Here is a 22,460-nt window from a genome sequence, read left to right as displayed (position 1 = left end):
ACGGGTCTCTCATATCTGGTATATAACATAAAAATATGAGGTAACTGGGTTCCAGAAGCTGGCCCAAAAGTAAAAGACTAGGGTGATTATTTTTTGTTCAGTAGCAACACTAGATCTAGCCAAAGTTATAAATTTTTTAGCTACATTTATTTCAATGGAAAAAACTCATTTCTTCGGGTGAAATAAATAGGATTTCAGAGTACTTAACTTTGGCTGACTCACACTTCATTTTAATATGCAGTTGAAAGGTCTGGATATTTTTAAAGTGTAAGCGATGAAAGATAAAATAAGCAAACTCAAGTGTTCCCATGTAAAACTAAGCCAAACTATGACTTAGTGTCAGCAAGCAAGCATGCTGGTACCCAGAGCAAAAATCATGGTTGCTTCACTCCTCCTGTGGTCCTACTGTGCACTGCTTGTAACTAAGCCATGGTTTGGGCTACTATTGCATGGAAACCTAGGCTCATGGTTTGTCTTGCTTCAAACAAACCATGAACTGAAAGTGTTTTTTTGCTTACCACTGGAGGTTTGTTTAGAGGAGATGAAACACTAAGCTGGGTTCACACATAATGATAAATAAAACTATGGTTTCGCTTCAGGTAGTGTAGTAGGACTAAGTGAAGAAGGGAAGTGGCCATGTTTTTTGCCATGTGTGCCACACTCTTGCTCAGCTATGCTTAGTCGCACATGTGAACTGGGCCAGTCAGCCTCCATTTAAAAAAAGAAATCCAACTGAATACTTTATACTCCTTTTCAGGATAAAGGCAGAAGAAGAGAAATTTAAAAAGCAATGGGAAGAAGACTGGGGTCATAAAGAGCAATCAAAGCCTTCCAAAACTGTGGTTGCAGAAGTACATAGGCCCCCTCATCATAAACATCGAAGTAAGTAAAAAAATATTCATCCAAGACAATGTTAGAAGATCATTAACTACAACTTACTACTCTGTATTTCTCACAAAACATCTGCTTGGTGAGAAGCTAATGCCTTTGGGCTGTGGAAATGAGTGCCTGGTGTAGTCATTGATTCTTTTCCTCTTTCTATTAACTTGATTAAGTGTTACAGTTTCAGGGGAGCTTTTAATAAGAAGGAAGATAAAAATGAACTGAGGAAGAAAAAGTAGAATTCAGTTCCACACAACACAACACCCCAAAACAAGGATTAGTTCCAAGAGATCAGTACAGTTGTACCTTGGTTTTCGAACAGCTTAGTTCTCGAACATTTTGGCTCCTGAATGCCGCAAACCCAGAAGTGACTGTTCAAGTTTGCGAGCTATTTTTGGAAGCCGAACGTCTAACAGGGCTTCCGCGGCTTCCGTTGGCTGCAGGAAGCTCCTGCAACCAATCAGAAGCCGCGCTTTGGTTTCTGAATGTTTCAGAAGTCGAACGGACTTCTGGAACGGATTCTGTTTTACTTCCAAGGTATGACTGTTCTGGTTGCCTGACTGTTTGGACAGTCAGAATCATTATAGAATCATTTTCACTGCTGTGTTGTGGCTTCTGGCTGTAATGGATGGATGGATGGATGGATGGATGGATGGATGGATGGATGGATGGCATTTCAATTCATTCTAGAATAGCATTGCAGAATCCTTTCTGCCCAATCCTTCAGAGTCCAGAAATAGGGGGTTCGTTTGCAAAACAGCACTATAATGCCCAGTCCCTTTTGAATAGAATATGTGTTTAAAAATAAGTGTTCTTGCTTGAACCATAGAGTTCATCTGATTGTCAAATATATAGCCGGTGAATCAATCAGCTTGCTCCATTATATGAATCCGCCACAGCTCTCCTTCCATATTACACCAGTGTAGCTGTCTCTGTTCAGCTCTATTTAGGTATATGTGTTCCAAAATAGCACTTGTAAAGAGACCACTCTTCTCTCACAATTTTATTATACTGATTACAGTTTCCAATACTAGCGTAGTATCTCTAAGGCTAGGGATGGAGAGAACAAGGAAGTGACTTGCACTGAATTTAATCCTCCACTGCCTTGATGAATTAAAACATGAGATGGGATGATACAGAGATGTCAGTTGTCAGTAAGTCCCTTCTCTTCTTTAGCTATTGAAAGCTTCTTCAGCTTCCTCAAAAATTAAATCAGAAGAAAACATGCTTAACTTCTTCAGGGACTCTCCCTTTGTGTCAGTTCTTTCCAATTCATTGGCGGTGTGGAACACCCAAAGTATTATCATTTCTTTTCCCCCTCTGTTTCTTTCTTCCTCTGTTTCTCTAGTAGATGTAGATGAAACTGCACTTGACCATTCTGCAGCAGGTGATATGGCTGGAATGAAGTCGAAAGAGAGTCAACAGGTTTGCTGTAACACCTTGGCTTCCTATCTTGACTTTGATGCTTCCTGCACTCCTCTTCCTCCTGACAGTCAGTCTTAATGATGGACTGGCCTACACTTGTCTTCCTTATCCCACAATTATCTTCTTAGGGACACTACTTATATTAACTTGCTATGCTAGACACGTATATATAAATATGGAGCAAGTAAGGAATGTCGTGCATGATCTTTGAGCAAGACAGGAAATAATACTGGATTCGCCCAGCAACGGATTTTTTATGGGTCCTGTTTTCTAACACAGGAAACTAGAACAGTGTTCTGGGGGTGGCTCAACTCATGCTGTGAGAAACCAGGAGTAAGCTAAGAAACTAGCCTGTTACATTTTCGCTAAATGTTCATTGACCACAGTACATCAGGATGTAAAGCCTATAGAATCAGCAAAACAGAATTCATAAAAATGAAATAGTTTGTTAAATTAATTCTGATTCAGTAAATTTGTCTAATAGCTTTTGAATGTTATAAGCTTTTCTGGGCAAAGAAGAAAAATAAAAGGGAAATTGCATTCTTAACTAACATCCTTGGCTGTTGGTTATCTGGATGTCTAAAGGAAAGGGGAACAGATGCCACTGTGATGCGTACAATATTTAAACACAACAAAAATTAGTGTAGCTGGTGTTGAGCTGATCTAGAACCAGTGAAAGTAAAACTGGCTAGCTGCTAAAATTCATTACATAAATTGCAGTTAATTGCTAGAGAAATCTGCAATATATATAGTGACTATATGAACAGAATTGTGTTGTTTCAGTAGGCATATAACTATTTCAATTTGCACACTTTGCATTATTATTGCGCACTATTTTTATTGAAAAATGTAGCTTAATTATTCCTATTTACAGAAAGTTGCATGTTGTGAAACAACCATCAAATCATTGTGTGCTTTTATTTATACTTGGGTTCAGGGCTTTGGTTTATATTGAACTAAATTCTACTCAGAGTACACCAATTGAAATTAATGGGCCCAAATTAGCTATAGCCATTAATTTTAATGTGCCTACTCTGAGTGTGAATAATGTTTAATAGAACTCTCAATGGGCACAAAGCTCCTGTGTGTTTGTGTTTCCTTGTTCACACAGCTCTAAACAATTGTGTTCTCTATTGAGATGAGCAGTGAAATTTTGAAAGTGGGTAGCGTCATGTGCACTTCTGAACCCTTGCATTGTGTTCATTAGATTGAGGCACTTGAGCCAAAATGATTGTATAAATAAGTAGAACGGTGAAAAATAATGGAGTGCTATTATTTGTGATCAATAGCTAGTTCAAAGTTAAAATAAAAGTGTGGCTAAGATACTGCATTCTTTACAATGTGTGATCCCATTGGAGTGCCTCCCCTCCCCTTTTAAACAGCTGCATACCTCTACCTTTTTGTACTGTATATCTGTAATATATTGCTCTCTGTTATATATTTCTCCTTTACCTATTTATAGCTTTTGGGTGGTTTTATCGGTATGAAGGAAAATTTCCCACAATTCGCAAGGTACAAAGAACGTTGAGTGTGAATGTTGAGAATGTTTGCTGTGGAAAGTACATTCTAATCCATTCTGTATTTTCCCCAATAAATTGTACACTCATGTAAATTTATTGATGAGCATGAAATTCAGGGCAAGTTTGCTTACGTTGCAGTGACTTAGATGCAAAGAAAGATGCCTTGCATGAGTTCAGGATTTGTGCCACTCCCGATACCTGCAGTTCTACTCCATGCTATTTAAACATGGAGTATGCTGGAGTAATAGCTTTAAGAACACATGGTAAAAGATGTAATCTCACCCTACCCTATATTACGAGTCTGTAAGTTTTATTTTCTCCCATGGGACATGCATCAGTAACTATGCACAGAATTGCAATCTATATGCATAAGCTTGGAAAGCTCAGCAGCATATTCCAGAATTGGACTGATGTATGTTGGACTCTGGAGGAAGTGATTTTAAGCCTTGATGGAGCAGTCATCAAGACAATTGTGGATATATGGATGTTTTTAACTTAAGCAACTCCACTTTGCAAAATACGTTTCTGACAGCAGGTAAATTCTTTGTCGGCCCATTTCTAAATCACAAATTATGTTTATCTTAAGAACATCATCCTTAACTATAAATGATCAATTATAGCCAGTTAGTGCAGTCAGGTACTACTTACCTACCATTGTTGAAAAAGGATGAGGTTGAGGAGTACCTCATGCCCCTACTCATGGGCATTGCAAGCTGATGAAGGAAACTCAGTCAGAGTTAGTCTTGTGCTGACTGCCCAGTAGTGCTCTGTGCCGGCCCTACTGATGCCATTGGTCCATGTCTGTTGTTGTCATAGCTTCTCCTTGTCTCTGCTGCCACCTGACACTGCCCCGCCAATATGGGTATGGGCTTCATTTCCCCTTGGTTGCTACTTAGCAGTAGCAGCCAAACACAGTCCCATCCCAGTGTGATCTGCAATGTTTGTTTCAAAAGCCTGCTTGAATGAGCTGGCTAGATTTGACAGTTTTTCTTTAAGTTCATATCAGAAATAAAATTCATATTTAATATAACCAGAGCACCAGTGCATATTATGTTTAGATGTCTGTGTTGTTAGTACTGCAGTCCTGTGCATGCCTACTCAGAAGTAAGTCCTATTGAGTTCAATAGACCTGACTTCCAGATAAGTGTGTGATGTGACCTGACCTGCCTTGCACCTCCTGAACTAGCAGGCTGCCCTCAGCTTCAGCAGAGACACTATCCCAATGTTGAAGTAAGATTCAGATCCACTGTCAACCAGCTTCAAGTGACTGAAGCGGAATCATTTGTTTACAATTGCTAAAGATACAATACCTGATTTTTGTGGCTTTTCTTTAGGAAACACAAAGCCCTGGATTATTAACATTAATCCAATAGCTGAAAGGCAATTTTTGCTTGTACAGTTCCAAAGAAACAGTTTGGTTCTCCACAGTTTTCTGCATTTCCACCCTTTGCAGTTGTTTGCTGTGTTGTTTTGACAATATGTTGTACAATGTTTTGAGTGTGAAGTACTGAAATATTTTCTTGCACAGTAGAATAATTACTGCTACTTCATATGCAGCCTCCTATTATGTAAAAGCCATAATCTAAGCACGTACTTGCTTCATTTGTAAAGAGACCACAGTTTATGTAATATTTTAAAAGGGATGTAGTCTTCAGTTAATCTGTATCAAAGGCATCTGCACACATTGTGAAAGCGTTGACATTTTGCCTCCAGCTTTTCAATATCTCGCCCTTCCAACAAGGTTTAGTTAAAATTAAATTCATTATGCGGCTGCTGTTTCTTCATGCCCAGCCTCAGCAATCACTGTGAATGGTTGCATGTGTATATTCATAGAGCCCGTTTTTCTAGGACACCTGCTTTTGTATATATAATTTCAGATTATTGAAGTAGTACATTTTCAAACCCTGCAATTTATGTATTTTCTAAATGTATGTAAATATAATAAAAACCACATAGAAAGGCAAAGAAAGAAAGAAATCCAAAAGTGACAGTCTCAGTGAGCAGAAAAAGAGCAAAATGCAGCTGGAGTTTGAGCTAAAGCTTCTCAAGGAAAAGGAAGAGAAGCTAGAAAGAGAAAAGCAGCTGAAAATCAACCGGCTTGTACAAGAGGTATGTTCTTTTAACATGTTCTGATGCCTTTAGTTTTACCATTTATTCCTGGGGGGAGGAAATATGGGGGGTATTTGAGTATTTACATAGGCAAATAACTTCAGATATATGAAATTTTTAAAAATCACATTAACAGTGTAATTCAAGAACTCAAGCTAGACAGCAAAAAGTGGTTATCACAGTTTAAAAGCTTAGCTTTGGTCCTCTTTGAGTGGCTAATGGCACTATGCCAGGCATAGGCAAACTCTGCCCTCCAGATGTAGTGAACAGACACAACTGATCATGTGTTTATGCTTTCTAGGACTGCATGCCTGTAACTTTTAATACATGATGCCTTTTGCACAGAGACTATAGAGATTGGAAAAGGAGATGAATTACAATAATGTTTTTATCTGTGCACAACATTTTTAACAGGGAGATTGACTTTGCACAATTGAATATGAATTATATATCTGTAACAATAGCTTTACACTTTCTTCTGCAACTGTGATATGACTCAGGTATCTGAGACTGAACGAGAAGATTTAACGGAATCAGAAAAAACTCAGCACTGGGTGGAAAGGCTTTGTCAAACACGTTTAGAACAAATCTCCTCTGTGGAGAATGATTCTCCTGAGGTAAAATCATGCTCTGATCCTCACCTATTGAGATATCCAAAATGCCTGTCTTTGTTTTCTTTTTTTGATCAACAAACTATTTTACAGATGCAGTTAGCAGTATTGTCTCTAGTAGTCTCACTCGTTCAGTTTACATGGTGGGGAGAGTTTCAAATTCATTCAAAGAAATAGATGCCCTTTCTCTAAGGAAAGACATTTTAAGAAGGTAAAGGCACTCAAGTGAAGCAGAATTGGAACAAAAGCCTAGCTTCCCAGCAGTAACTTCTACTGATACTTAGTCCTTTAAAACAGGGATAGGCAAACTCGGCCCTCCAGATGTTTTGGGGCTACAATTCCCATCATCTCTGACCACTGCTGGAGATACTTTCCCGCAATTTTACCACAAATAAATGAACAGTATAAGTTTTTGCAATGTCTTCTATCCCTTCTAATTTATAAACATGTATGCAATCATGTGAGTGTGGAGTCTTAAATTATACCACTTGCAATAGAAATATATGTTGGGAAGCCAGGTTTTTTCTTTTAATTTTGCTTCCATGGATTGCTCTTACCTTCTTGAAATGTCTCTTTCAGCTGTAGGATTTGCTGTCGCAAATACTGGTTCCCTTTGACCTGAATTGTGACGTATTGATATGTGGGCCAAACAGACAATTGGCACTGCGTGGAAATGAAATGTTCTTATAGCAGCAGGCGGCCTTGTGCTCCGTTGCTTGCTCTTAGTGAGGATGTATTCAGGTAGTTTTAAGCAAGTGCTACGTTAAAACAGATTTTTTTGTTATTAGACAACAGGTGTACGTCCCGCTGTTTCTCCTTCTGCTACATCTGTGCGGAGGTTTGCTGGTGGTTTGCAGCTCCACACCACTGACCTTGACGATATCAGCTTAGATGATGTTGGCAAGCCTCCAAAACGGCCAGCACCTCCGCCTCCATTGCCCCATGCAACTCCTGTATTCCCAGGCACTTACCCACCTCCTCCACCAAGTGTCCCAGCTCCTAGGGGACCGCCTCCAATGCCCTCTCCTGCAGCATCATGGGTTACATTGCCTCCTCCTTCCTGGGTGCATGCTGCACCTCCTCCCCTGTCACCCCCATCTTCTCCCCCATCCTCTCCTGCTCCGACTCTCCATCCTGTGCCTACTCACTTGGAAGAAAGGATGGGCAGCCACAGCTATCAGCCTAATGGGCCAGCAGACTCAATGAATGACTGGGAAATGAAAAGCTACAAGGGAAGGAGCTTTAGTCCAATTAGTTCTCAGACCAGTGAGCAGACCTATTTATCCAATCCAAAGGTATGACATAGTATGGAATATGCTTTGCATCTGTGGCAAACCCAACCACCTCCTGCTTCTGTTTGAGTTTGTCAACAGAAAATATACATATTCCACTGTGAGTTTTGCTCTGCATGATATTGTACTGCAGCATCCCCACTCCCCCACAAAAGAAAAGATAAGCCCATTTTAGAACATGGTCTTATCATGCTTGTCCTCTCCCGCCCCCGCCCCCCGCCCCAGTGTGGTCTTTTGCACATTTCTGGAAATCCTATTGTGCTTCATGGAGACATTTGTACAGCTTATATTAGTCAACTGAGTGTGTGTTTTTCTGCTACATATTTGTGTAAGAAAAAGGGGGCTGCTTGAGCAAATGTTCATAACATCTGAGAATCAAACATGAATGTGCTTCTGAGTAGCACATTAATGATCAACTACTAAATTTGCTAGGTTGGCAGGAGCTGGGACCAAGCAACGGGAGCTCACTCTATCGCAGAGATTCAAACCACCAACCTTCTGATTGGCAAGCCCTAGGCTCAGTGGTTTAGACCACAGCGCCACCCGTCAAAGTGCAAGTAAATAAACCAGCAAGAAGGTCAACGGCATTTCCGTGTGCTTCTCTGGTTCGCCAGAAGTGGCTTAATCATGCTGGCCACATGACCCGGAAAGCTGTTTACAGACAAAACACCGGCTCCCTTGGCCAGTAAAGCAATATGAGCACCACAATCCCAGAGTTGTCCACGACTGGACTTAACAGTCAGGGGTCCCTTTAGCTTTACCTTTTTACTAAATTTGCTGTTGAGCTACTGATAGCTCACTATGCACTCTACTATCTGTTAACCACAATGGGGATCTCTAATGGCGCACCTTCTTTGCAGATTTCTACTAAAGACCATCCTTGTTCCTCCCAAACTGCATGTTCTTTCTGTCTGCTTGTGATGCTTTGTTGCTTCAAAAGGCTTTCTCTGGTTTCTGGTTTTCGTACATGAAGATTTTAATACCAGTTCTCCATCCAGGTGGAAATGCTAGTGTTCATGTTTTTAATAGTTTAGCTTGTTTCTGTTTCATAAGTTGATTTCAGTGTTTATAAATAAGATAAGAGTGCTTTAAATCGTATTGTAGGGATTAGTATGTGTTCACAAATATTTGCATGCTTGTTTCAATGAAGGAAGGAATGTATTAGTCATTGACCACTTTAATATATGGCACAATCCTATACACATATATGTAGTTGAACCACATTGAGTTCAGCAGGGTTTAATCTTAGTTAACTGTACAGTATTGCTGTTTTAATTAATACAAAAGGGTTGAGGAAACCCATAAAGGGTTAAGAATATTGAAAATGAGAAAGTTATCTAACAATTCTCATTATAATTTTTTTATCCTGTTTTAAAGTAAGACAGCTCTTTGAAGGGTCAAAATATCTGAAGGTTGTCACGCTTGCTTCAAAAGAAGTACATATCTTGTCACCTACAGGTTATTCTTCTTTCTGTCATAAGCCAATTTGTTTTTCAAATGATTATTGGTTGTGTGGTATGTCAAAACCATAAGTCATCATACCCCATATGAAACCTGTTGTCATTTAGGTTGCACGAAATACAAGTCACCTCAGCAAAATGTCGTCTGCATCAGGCAGCCCATTGGTATGTGATATATATATATTTAGTAAATAAAGAAAATGTGATAGCCTTCCAACATAATACCATAAGACTTTCAGATCTCAGAAGAAACGAATTGTATTATTTATGAAATGCCTAGTTTTATGGTCCTAGCTATCAGTGGAAAAGCAAGCATTCTAAATGAAATATCCAAATGGCCCTGAGTCTAGTATTGCTTGGTGCTTAAATTGTTGTTCCAACTATAAAGTTCCCCACCCACGCCCATCGCCACCCCACCCCACCCCTATAGTGCATTGGTTGGTATTGTGGGTGGTGTGGGTTACCTTCGTATGAGTTTCATGGGACTTGATAGAAGTTGATGAAGTATCTGAATTACATTTAGAATGCGTGAAACACACAGGTGTTTTCTGTAATATTCTTAAATTGCACCTCCATAGCAGTTTTCTCCAAGCCCTCCTGCCCTGCGTCGCCCAGCTGTACCTATAGTCTCCAAACCTGTCATGCTGCATCCTGACCACAATATCATGGTCAGACCAACAATCAAATCAGAAGCCCTGGTAAGATTAATCCTATATAATTTGCATGCTGCAAGTGTGTTGGGTATTGCATGTCAAGTGATCTGCTCACGATTGGTGCCCACCATTCCTTCTGAGTTCTAATTCAGAATGCAAACTGAACCTGTCAGATATATTGTGATGTGTGACAGATCTTAAGCTCTTAACATGGATGGCATTCCTAGGGTTTCTTACAAGACCCTGGCCCCTGGAGGTCAAATAGATCAGCCACTCAGCTACTGCCCTGAATCTAGCTTTCCATTAATAGTCTTCACAATACCTACCTGCTGTCAATCCCTAGTGAGTTAAGAGACCATAGGACTCTTCTCCTGTACACTTAACTGAGTATATCCACACAGGATATGTGGGATGAGAGATACTGACCTTTATAATCCAGCCAGGCCAGAACACAGTTAAAACAGTAAACATATTTATCTATAAAAAGCAATACCCAGAAGTAGTTGTAATTTTTTATAGGGTACTAAAATAAGTTCCATGATACAACATATAGTTAACTGTGCCTTCAATGCAGAAGAAGTTTGTACATGTACAAAAGTAGCCTTGCTCTTGTTGATGTATTTGTAGGATAACTAATTGCACACTTGGCAATTTGTTTCTATCTTTTTTTCAGCCTCAAGAAATGTTTAAAAGGATGGTGGTTTACAATTCATCATTTAAAAATAACAAAAAACAAGTAAAATAACATTTTCTTTGTTTGTGTGGCATTTTGGTGTTTCACTTGTGCTTTGATACTAGCATTCTCCCTCTCTTTATTACCCCCCCCTCCGTTGTCATTTGGAATAAGGACACAGTATAGCTTTCTAAAATAATAATGGATTAAGTTTATTATCTTAGTCAAGCTTTATACTCTCTTGATGAATGCATCCAACTCCTGCTAGCATATTAAGAAACTAGGGGTCATACATAATGTTTATCATGTAGTTTGCTCCCAAGTGAAAGCTGCTTCTATCACAAATCACCACTCTGGGGAGGATTATGCGTTAAGACCATGATGTGGCATCCAACCCTTTGCCCCCTTCTGTAGTTCTGATCAGAGCCCCTGCACCTGCAATTTGCATTGGGAGAAAAAGCTCCAAATTAAACAAATGGGAGCTCCATGCCCTGATACAGATTGCGGGTGAAGAGAGGCCCAGTCCAGGTTGGGACTAGAGCTGCAGGATAAAGCTTAACGGCCCCCAAACCCTACACTAAAGTACCAGTCTGGACTGGGGATCCCTACAGTGGTAATTAGTGAAAGAAAAAAGTTTGCACTAAAGGCCAAAGTACATGAAAAACACCTTGTGTAGTTTGGTTCTAATTACAAGCACTAAAAATACTGATGATATTTTAAGACATCAATGGGAGCTTTATTTGCCCTGATTTGGCAAAGGGTTAAAGCACCTCTTCCCCCACTCCACAGTCCTGACCTTGCTTTTCCCCACCCTACCCATGCTGATTATTTGTTTTGGTTTATTAAAACAAACAAACTCACAGGGCCAAATGATGTGGTTTTTAAATATGAGAATAAAGTTGTTGCCTTCCTACTTGGAACCAGTCTGCTAATGTTCTCTCCTTTCACCATGAAGCAGAAGTACAGTACCAGATCTGCAATTTAAATTTTAATGTAGCAATGCCCAGTGGTTGTGCACCTGTTAGTAGTACACAATGAAAACAGTTTGGTGACACTTTTCCCAGAAACACTAAATGCATTTCACAGTGTTTATTCTGGAGTGGTAATGATTTGTTTATTGGATCCAGCCTGTGTTTGTTTAAAGGTATTGTATTTACTCTTTCTTAAAACATATTTTCCCAGGAAAGTATTCTTCAGGGACAACATCTGTTTTTTATGAAACTGACACTGAGGTTAAGGAAGATGAAGTGATTTGCTTTAAATCACACCATGAATCAGTGGTTCCACTCAAATTACAACTCCCAGTTTTAAGACATTTGTTCAGAATATTTCTTTCTAATATATAAAAACTGCCCAGATCACTTTCATTTTTATCTTCTTTACAGAATTCATTTTTATAAACCATATTATGTCAGAGTTGTACTATTTGCAAGTAAAGTGCTTTGTGAACACAGCTATTCCCCAAACAACAAATTTAGAATCTGTGAAACCTGAAACCAGAAATCTAAAACTGGCCCAAATGAGTTAATAAAGGGAGTGGGGTCAACAATGAGAAAGTTTGACATGCCTAAAACTACACTGAAATTAATAAAACAGGACTATCCCAATGTGTTTACCATCCTATTTATCATGCTTATCATCCCACTAGGGTGGGATGGTATATGTGCTTGATTTTAATACATGTAAGCATGTATTAAATCACTGGTATATGTGCTTGATTTTAATACATGTAAGCATGTCCATTGTGGATCAGTGTTAGATGTGTGTGAAACGGGCACATGGATTCTAGACAAGGTTAGACCAGAAGACAACCAAAGCCATACAGTCTCACCACCACCCCTGTTGTTTAAGAGGAGCAGTCTTGATGTGCAGTAAAATGAGCTGGATTTGCTTTAGACAGGCAGTTAAAAAGTTATGCATGCACTGAAGAGATGAATGTGGATGCATGTTCAATTAAATAAAAACTTTAAAGGAATGTTTTCTTCTTTATTTTGTTTTTCTGCTTTGTAGCAGCCAACTTGCCAGTTCCATCTTAGCTTTACTCCTTCCGTATATTGCTGAACCTCTGCCGAGAGCCTGCAACTCTCCCTTAATTATGCTAGTGGAGTTCAGCAAAATACATCATCTGCATGTAGCCTTCACTATCCATAGACAGAAGTAATCTGTCAATAGCTAAGTCTAAGGAAACTTCTCTAGAACAATTTTATTTGACTATTACATCCTAAACAGTTGGAATCTCTCTGTATGCCTTCTGACTGTCAGGAGGAACATTAACAAACTGTCTGATATGTCATCATCTCATTTCTTTTCTGGCTTTGCTCATCTAGGAGCACCCCCTCCCCATTTACTGTTTGCTATGCATGTATTTGATTACTAGTTTTATTTGCAGGGCTTCCAGAAGTATGTGGAAGACTTTGATCCCTACACAATGGTAAGGAGACGTTTACTAGTATAGGCCATTTGATATCTCTTATGCTTTGCTTTTCTTGGGAGAAAAGCAATGACAAACCTAGATAGCATCTTAAAGAGTAGAGACATCACCTTGCCAACAAAGGTCCGTATAGTTAAAGCTATGGTTTTCCCAGTAGTGATGTATGGAAGTGAAAGCTGGACCATAAAGAAGGCTGATCGCCGAATAATTGATGCTTTTGAATTATGGTGCTGGAGGAGACTCTTGAGAGTCCCGTGGACTGCAAGAAGATCAAACATATCCATTCTTAAGGAAATAAGCCCTGAGTACTCACTGGAAGGACAGATCGTGAAGCTTTGGCCATCTCATGAGAAGAGAAGACTCCCTGGAAAAGACCCTGATGTTAGGAAAGATGGAGGGCACAAGGAGAAGGGGACAACAGAGGACGAGACGGTTGGACAGTGTTCTCGAAGCTACCAGCATGAGTTTGACCAAACTGCGGGAGGCAGTGGAAGACAGAAGTGCCTGGCGTGCTCTGGTCCAACAACAACAACAACATGCTTTGCGCTGCCTTTTGACACAGGTGGCATTTTTAGCTTTCTGAACTAAGGCAGAAACTAATGCAGAGACCTACAAAGGGCATGTTCTGCATAGATTATATCTAGAAGTGCCTACATTGTGTTTTAAGATGCATGCTTCTCATTAAGTAATTTGTCTTTTGCATTTGAAAAAGTTGCTGTTGTTTAGTCATTTAGTCGTATCCGACTCTTTGTGACCCCATGGACCAGAGCACACCAGGCACTCCTGTCTTCCACTGCCTCCTGCAGTTTGGTCAAACTCATGTTGGTAGCTTCAAGAACACCATCCAACCATTTTGTCCTCTGTCGTCCCCTTCTCCTTGTGCCCTCAATCTTTTTCAACATCAGGGTCTTTTCCAGGGAGTCTTCTCTTCTCATGAGGTGGCCAAAGTATTGGAGCCTCAGCTTCAGGATCTGTCCTTCCAGTGAGCACTCAGGACTGATTTCCTTAAGAATGGATATGTTTGATCTTCTTGCAGTCCATGGGACTCTCAAGAGTCTCCTCCAGACCATAATTCAAAAGCATCAATTCTTCGGCGATCAGCCTTCTTTATGGTTCAGCTCTCACTTCCATACATTACTACTGGGAAAACCATAGCTTTAACTATACAGACCTTTGTCAGCAAGGTGATGTCTCTGCTTTTTAAGATGCTGTCTAGGTTTGTCATTGCTTTTCTCTCAAGAAGCAGGCGTCTTTTAATTTTGATGACTAACTCGTGTTTCTTGATTTTCTGCTAGTTTTCACCTGATCAGATTATGGGGAAAGATGTGCGACTTCTGCGCATAAAGAAGGTAATGTTTGTGATGGAAGAATGATAACTGGTAAAACTTTAGGAGGCAGTTTCTTTGTTGGGATATGCAATGTGGCACCAGTGCTCATTTTAAAATGAAACTTGCTGGTGATGAAGTTCAACAGTCACTCTCTCACACTGAATGACCCAAAATTTCTTCTCCCAACACCAGATGTTATTGAAGGATTTGGCCCATGCCCAAAAACCACTTCCATCAGTGCTATTGATTTGTTTATTTATTTAAGTAGATACTGGCTTTACTTCTGAAAACTCTTAAAGGCTGAACAATATGTTCCTTTTCACAAAGGTGCTTTTCTTTCATCTTTTCTGAATTACGTTTTTCTTAACAGGAAGGATCATTAGATCTTGCAGTAGAAGGAGGCATCAATTCACCAATTGGAAAAATAGTGGTTTCTGCTATTTATGAAGGTGGTGCTGCAGACAAGCATGGTGGGTAGCTTTGATCGAGAACAATAGAAAAGATGAAATCATGTCACTCATTTGATTAAACAGTTACGCTGACATTTTTTTGCAATCTTTCAAACCTTACAAAGCTCATTTTTAAGCAATGGAATTCTTGAGGCAGATATCTATTATTTACGTGTTGGAAATGTATAAATACTTTGTTAATAGTTGTGGTTTGTATTCAGTAGCATTCCTCTGCTGAAGGAACTGAGGCTTTCTCTATTTACAGTGGGGATGGAAGCTATTTTTACAAATTTCCCTCGCCTTCTGCAACCTTCTCCCCATGCCACCACCCATGCTGTTTCAGAGGGTTCGCCAACTCTCTGAAGATGATTCGTAGGGCTTTAACAGAGAGGGGGGAATTGGCAAAAATTATATCCCTTCTCATCAGGAGTGTAGTGTGGGGGCTGAAACCAGGGTGATTGCCCTGGGTGCACTTTGGGTGGGGGGCACACTGCTCATGCCACCCTCCCCAAGTCAGCCCTGTGCAAATTTGGCTAAAGGTGCGTTGGTGGTCTCTGCCGGGAAGGTGCAGGGCAAAGCATCTTTGCCCCGCATATCCCTTACACAAGGTGAGACAGCTGGCAGTGGATAGGTGGAGGATAGTGGGCTGTGTTGGCCTGGCTGGATGGGGGGACATTGTTTGTGTGACATCATGCACACGCAACGCTCACCCACCCAATGTTGGGCACAACTCGGCACCGCTGCTTTGGATTAAGCGCACAGAGCAAATCAAGCCTTAAGTTTTCAGCTTAAAAGCTCCCTAGCCTATTGTTCTCCTACCCCCCAAGATGACATGGCATCCAGCCAGGTAATGGGAGGGGAACCTTACTACTCCTGGAAAGGTATCACCAGCTACTTGCTTACATAGCAACATGGCCAACTCTTTAGCCATGCCGATAGAATGCTTACAGGCCAAGCTAGCGCCATTAACATAGCAAACTGGTTTAAACAATTTAGCAGTTCCTTCTAGTGTACACTAGAATCTTATAGATACTTAATCACAGACTTGGTTGGGATCTACAGGCATCAGCCCCCCAATCCTGTAACATTATTTTGGTATGGTATGGCATAGTTTCCCCTACCCAAAATTGCTGCCTTCATTAAATTCTCTAGTTTGATCTTCCACATTGCTGAGTAGTAAATGCTTCTGTAATTAAGCCAGAAATGTTCTTGTCCCTTTGCTTTGTATTTTCTTTTTCAGGAGGCATTGTGAAAGGGGATGAAATCATGGCTGTGAATGGCAAGATATTGTTGGATGTTAAACTGGATGAAGCTCAGGCGACTCTTGCAAAAGCCTGGAACATGGGTGGGGTAAGTTAGTCTGCATTTCCTAATCTACATTTTACATATCAGATATTCATATTTCCTGCTCTCCTTATGAAAAGCAGTAGATAATTTTCAAAAGTATTGGTAAACATAAAGTTAAAAACAACATATGTGCTCTATCATGAAACAGAAGTGAAGAAGGTCTAGGAATCCCACACTGGAAAATGTATTATAAACTTAAACAATTGTGTTATACAATACATTGTGATGCACAACTTCATTACTGAACATGGATGCTATTAGCACATTGAGAGTTAGGGAAGGAGTTGTGTCTTGTGGGTCTTCAACCATCCTGACACACACACACACACACACACACACACACACCCTGAATGCCCCATTTCCACACATGCATGTTGCTAGCAGAACACCACCAATGGGTGGCTGTTTTGTACTTAGGAACACTTACTGTGTTTTAATTTGTTGGAAGGCACCCAGAGTGACTGGGGCAACCTAGTCAGATGGAAGGCATATAAATAATAAATTAGCAGCGGCAGTAGTAGTAATAGTAGTAATAGTAGTAGTAGTAGTAGTAGTAGTTGTTGTATTGGTTATCTTTGGCCATGGAGCTTTCCACAGGTGTACGGGGGCCCTGGTGGCATAAGTGCTGCCCACCAATTAGGCCCCCCTCTCTGCTGGCAGAGCAGCACTTATTCTGCACCCAGTGGTCTTTTGACCAGCCGTTTCTACACCATCCAGTGTGCAAAAACAAGCAGTAAGAAAATACTGGACAAAGAGTAATATCATTTCATTTTAAAATGTTGTCTGAAGAATTGCATGCCAAGTAATCAGATTCTTACATAATATATACAGACCAGATAGACATTGGTTTAAAGTACAGCTTGATCATGATGTGTATATATCACATACATATGCATATATAATATATGTGTGTGAATATATATATATTAGAGCAGCAATCTTCCTAATATTTTCTTGGAGGAAAATCCTACTGTTGGAACTGCACAAACATTTGGTACAGACCTAGTACAATAAACATAGAATAATAGCCATACATAAATACTGACATTAGGTCAGTACTGACGTTAGATAGGTTTCTGAGAGCAATTTTTAAAAATGGATAGGCACATAAAGTTTATGTTCATCTGGCAAGATTTTCCATTGATATTGGGTGGGTTGGAAGCCTGAATATTAGAGCTGGCTTGTGGCTCTATGTTACTTGCTTCCTTTATGTTAACAGGCATGAAGCTTAGGTGTGTTGCCTGCCATATCGAAAAATGCACATAGTGAAAGAGTATTAACTGCATTTGACTTTATCCTGATTAGCCACTGGTGATTTAGATTTAATATTTATGCAACTTTTCTCTTGCAGGATTGGATTGATTTGGTCATTGCTGTGTCTCCTCCCAAGGAATATGATGATGAAATGTAAGGTTTCACTTCTATAGTCATATATTAGTTCACAGAAATAAACTAGACGTCTCTCTTGACTTCAGCTAGAGTCCTTAGATGTAGGCTCAAATGTTAGTGACTACATTTTAAGAAGAATGTCAACGAAATGAAGGGATGTCAACAAAAACAGATTAAATGCTAAGCAATTTAGAACCTAGGGAAATGTTTTTAAAATAGGCCTAGGGTGAAGAATTGTCAGGAGGATGTGGAAGCTGTTGCTGCCTTCATTGCTGCTTACCTTCTCTTTCCTGGCCTGACCAGATGAAGGAACAATTATCCTGGAAGTGATGCAACAGGACAGCAGCAACACTGAAGGACCCACCTCCTGCTCCCAGCATCTGCATAAAAGGCAGAATGCAGCAGCAGTGGAGAAAGTGGGAGGGGAGGGGGAGAGGAAGAGGAAGGGAGAATGGGGCTGGATTCTAGACACATCAATAAGTGTTTCAGTTAAATGCGTTGCAAACTTTGTATGAGAAATTGGGTTAGCAAAAATGGAGCTCCACAGAGCCATCTGGTGTCACAGTGTTAGAATGCATAAACAACACGTATAAAGCGTATTTTCTTTACCAATGTAGCCGAGTCCTGGGTGGATATTCATTGATTTTCACCAGGGGTGGCAGAAGAGATGTGCAAGGGTTGTGGATGGGGGTCATTATTACACCAAGTATCTTAAGTAGCAAGTGCTTCACTTCAGAAAATAAGCTATTTTATAGGTCAAGTAATGAGAAGGAGACCTAAGCCTAAGTGGTGAAGATCCCATTAGGCAGTTTCTGACAGGAAAACACAAGCTGGGGCTCTGAGGATCCTTGGAACCTTATAGAACACAATTGTGACCAAATATTTAGTAGGACCTAGCAGTGAGTTGCTGTACGCAGAGAGCTTGATTGCTTATCAGGGCTACTAAGGGAATGGCAAGAAGTTAAGGCTTTAAATGGCCTAAAACCCATGAAATCATCCTAATTTTTTTGTCATTCAACAAATTATCTACCATGTATTATTAAACATCCTTAATGAAACCTGGATATTTTATAATACTTAACTGTTCTAATGGCAGCCTGAAATGATCGGCCTAATTCCAATGCATATGGAAATTTGTTTCTGTCTCCGATGCATATCTCTAGCTTAATGAGAAACCATCTCCACAAATGGGGGAATCAATAAAACAGCAGAAGTAGAAGAATAACAGCAGCAGCAGAGACTATTCAAACAGCCGGAAGTTAAGCAATAAAAAGGCTTTCTAAATAATAAAAAAGTGTTAACCACCTGCCCAAACATAGAAGGAAAGGAATTTGTTGGATTTCAGTAGAAAGGGCATTCCACAACTGTGGTACCACCACTGACCAAGCCCTGTCCATAGTATTCACAAACCAAAAAATACAGCCTACAAAACAAGCTGTAAAGCTTGGGTAGTTTCAAAATAGCTGGTGTTAGTAGTTATTAGTTGAGACATAGAGGAGTGCAAGCAAGCAGAGGAGTAACTTCCATACTTATTGTGTGTTTTCATATCCTATATATTTAGCCCTATTCCTTCGTCATCTGTCATCCCCAACATAAACAGAAAGGTTTTTGAAGGCAGTGCTGCAGTGTACAGACAAGGGTTTCTTCTGCAGCTGTAACCACTGCAGTGTTCCCTCATGGTGAATAGCAAAGCTGGGTGCACATATTATGTTTTTGTGCAAATGTGTACATTGCGATGCATGCGCCTGCCTATACTTTGCATGCCGCTTAAAAGCTTTGCAGAATGTTCTTTGGAATTGGTATTTCTCATTTTCTTCAATTAGTGCTAAAACTGTGGACCCTGTAACAAGAATATTCATGTATCATGTAGTATTATTTTTTCTCTAACTGCTTCCAATGTGATGTGTTTGACAAAAAAATTGGTAGAGACTAAAAAAAAAAAATCATTTTTCTTCAGTTCTTTTTCACTCTGTATTAGCTAAGTAACTAATAGCTCCCTCAAAAAAAATGCATTCAGAACTTTAGAAGATTGGATCCAACCAACTCTGTCAGACAAAAACATCAACTTCCACTGCTTGTACAATTAGCAAAATCTTAAAGAATAACACTTCTCTTTTCAGAATTTACAGGGATGTGTGCAGTACACAAAACTATTAACATCAAATTGAATATTTAAACTTATAATCAAGCTTGCCAAAGGAACACATGTTTTTGTTCATTCTTGGTGTTGACACTTTGCTTTTTTTATTACAGAGTGACTTAGAATCTTCTGATGTCATTAAAATTCAATGGAGCTTGCATCCGAGTGAATGTGCACATAGGCTTGCACTCATGGTTTCTAAAAAGGCATATAGGAAAGCTGTGGCCCTCCAGATATTGTTGAACTACAACTCCCATAATCTCTCACTATTGGCCATGGTGTTTGGGGCTGATGAGAGTTGGAGTCCAGCAATATCTGGAGGGCCCAGTTTTCCCATACCTGGTCTAGGTAAAGCTTATCGATTCCAATCCTAAAGTTGCTTATAAATGAAGGAGATTTTTACCCTTTACAAGTCATGGAGAGAAATTGCAAGTGAGTCATGCTTCCTCTTTTTGAGCTTCTGGGGCAATGTTCTGTGGGGAACTCCACTAACAATTCCACTACAACCTGATGTATGAGCTGCAGATGCAGAAACAGTACATGCATCTCTTCACAGGGAAGCACAAAAAGAAAAAGTGTGACTCATTCCACATTCCTGTCCACCATCACACACACAAACACACACACACATTTCCTAACCTTTCCTAAGCCTCCTGGAAAAATAGAGGCTATGCTTGCCATCAGTAAGTGTTTTAGGCTTCTTCATTTGTCCTGTTGATGTGCATGAGTCTTTTGTGATCATGCTCTGAAGGGTTAAGCACTGTAAACGCTAATTTTATCATATGATTCGGTTTTGCTTACTCAAGTTGTTTCCCACCTTGACAGAGATGGACATTAACCATTTTTTCCTCCCCTATTACAGGACATTTTTTTAAGATGGGAGAAACAAACATAAGCATTCTGAAGAAATCTACCAATGTATAGGTATCAAGTTACTTTTATCAAATCAGACTTCTATCAGTCAAGAAGTGTGAATAAGATGAACATGAGATTCTGCAAATCATTCACGGCCTTGTGTTTGAACTCTCAGAGCAACATGTCATTTTATTTCCTCTCATAAGCCATGGTTTGTGGTTGCTTATAACTGCCAACAGCTGAATAATTCATTGGAGATGATAAAAAGAGCCAGGGGCCAATTTTGAAACTGTCCTGAGTACACTACAGGTGAAATTGTTTAGGAGAGTTCGATCCTTTCTCAAAGGAAGAAATAGCACAATCCTATACATGAGTTATTTTCTCACATACTAATACTTAAAGCACAGAAGATAGGGGAGAATTCAGCGAGGATACTGATGATATAAATAACTCAATGCTGAATGCATTTCTGAATTGCTATTTTGAATCTTTACAGATACAGAATTTACATTTTCTTAATTACTCTATATTCAAAAAATGATTTTTGTTTTTATGTTTCACATCTGCTGTTGTTCCAGTGTGCCAAGATGTCCAAATATACAGCATAATTTCTAAACTGCCTTTTAATGCAATAGTGTATTTTGAAAATAAAATGGTAATTCCCAGACACTGAGTTACTGTGTCTTTTAACAGGATTCTGATAACTTGTGGTTGTTGGTAAATCTGCCAAATTCTTGGCTTGTTTCAAAATAATAAAAACACACTTTGAGGAGGTACAGTACAAGCATTTCCTCCCACTCCAGGTGTGTTGGGAGATAGGGATCCATAACTTGGTAGTATAGCACATGCCCTGAATGTAGAAGCCCCAGCTTCAGTTCTGAGCATAGGATCCAACTCCTAGGGGTTTGGGGAGCTTCGACCCCACGATAAAATATTTGAGGGGGGCAGGCCCCCACAAAGTTGATGGGCATTTCCATTTGAATGGGGTATATGCACTGCATCATGTGATTATGTGGGGTGGGGCTTACCTGGGTCCCCACAATATTTTATTCAGGTTGGCATCCCTGGTTCCAAGCATCCCTACTAGGAAGGATCTCAGATAACATTGTTTACTTACTTATCTATCTATCATGTATATGGCAAGATGGCTTCTAAGAGGTTTACAAGGATAAAATCAATACATAATTAAAATTCACAATAAGTTCTGTTGGGGCATGGCTAGGAAAGATGTCTACCAGAGCCTCTACATGTGGACAGGCCTGTGTTAGAGATGATCTAGTCTAGAAGCACCAATTGTCTGAGTCACTAAAATACTTGTTGTACTTTTAACTCCTAGATTGTGGGGTCCTTTTAGCATCAAAAGCAAGTTCCCTATGACAGTAAATGCAAGATGCGAGGACTATTTTTGTCTGGAGAAAACGTCTCTCACTTACTTGCCGTTTGTCCTTTTTTAAGAGTATCCAGTTTTAAGGGGAGCAGAGAGTGAAAGGGAGCTTTTCCAGATCAATCTTAGTCCCATCATTGGTAAATATTTAATGTATCAAACCATTCATGTGCTGTGAAATTCAATTATTCCGACAGTGCAGCATTACAGTATGAGAAGTAATGGCGAGTAAGGAAGATACAGGCTGCAATGTATAAATTCTAGTGGGAAATAATATCTTATGAAATAATTTATCTGGCTTTGGGGTGTTATGCAGCAGTCTTCCATTAGCCTGTGAGTAGAAGAGGTTTTCCAGTAGCAATAGGGGACTTCTGGCTTCCAAGTGCTGCATTTATCCCCAAAATACAATGAGAAGCCATAGGGCATGTTCCTAAAATGCTCACAGTCATCTTCTCCACAAAGTGTGCAAACATGTCCCGAAAAGAAAGATGTTAACTTTTGCTTGGCTTCAA

At 39.8% G+C, this 22,460-nt stretch overlaps 1 protein-coding gene across 7 annotated transcripts in view; it reads left to right on the top strand.

Moving 5' to 3' along the window:
- The window catches only part of USH1C (USH1 protein network component harmonin), a 99,341-nt gene extending 78,112 nt beyond the window's left edge, over positions 1 to 21,229 (top strand). For 2 of the 7 annotated variants that reach the window (XM_083478346.1, XM_083478344.1), the window contains 8 exons: positions 758 to 882; positions 2,231 to 2,307; positions 13,015 to 13,056; positions 14,352 to 14,405; positions 14,755 to 14,854; positions 16,074 to 16,183; positions 17,532 to 17,587; positions 20,572 to 21,229. In XM_083478346.1, the coding sequence (XP_083334472.1) occupies positions 758 to 882; positions 2,231 to 2,307; positions 13,015 to 13,056; positions 14,352 to 14,405; positions 14,755 to 14,854; positions 16,074 to 16,183; positions 17,532 to 17,587; positions 20,572 to 20,584 (577 nt within the window). In that variant the 3' untranslated portion in view covers positions 20,585 to 21,229. Of the gene's footprint in view, positions 1 to 757; positions 883 to 2,230; positions 2,308 to 3,769; positions 3,820 to 5,783; positions 5,937 to 6,436; positions 6,554 to 7,335; positions 7,843 to 9,877; positions 9,998 to 10,625; positions 10,689 to 13,014; positions 13,057 to 14,351; positions 14,406 to 14,754; positions 14,855 to 16,073; positions 16,184 to 17,531; positions 17,588 to 20,571 lie in introns of those variants that run through there. The other 5 variants (XR_014519811.1, XR_014519812.1, XM_083478345.1 and 2 more) reach the window with 5 other exon arrangements.
- The last annotated feature ends 1,231 nt before the right edge of the window (positions 21,230 to 22,460 follow it).

The sequence above is a fragment of the Podarcis liolepis genome, assembly GCF_965112155.1.
Source record: "Podarcis liolepis genome assembly, chromosome: 1".
In the NCBI taxonomy this organism is placed as follows: domain Eukaryota; kingdom Metazoa; phylum Chordata; class Lepidosauria; order Squamata; family Lacertidae; genus Podarcis; species Podarcis liolepis.
This window is presented reverse-complemented; position numbering and strand designations above follow the sequence as displayed.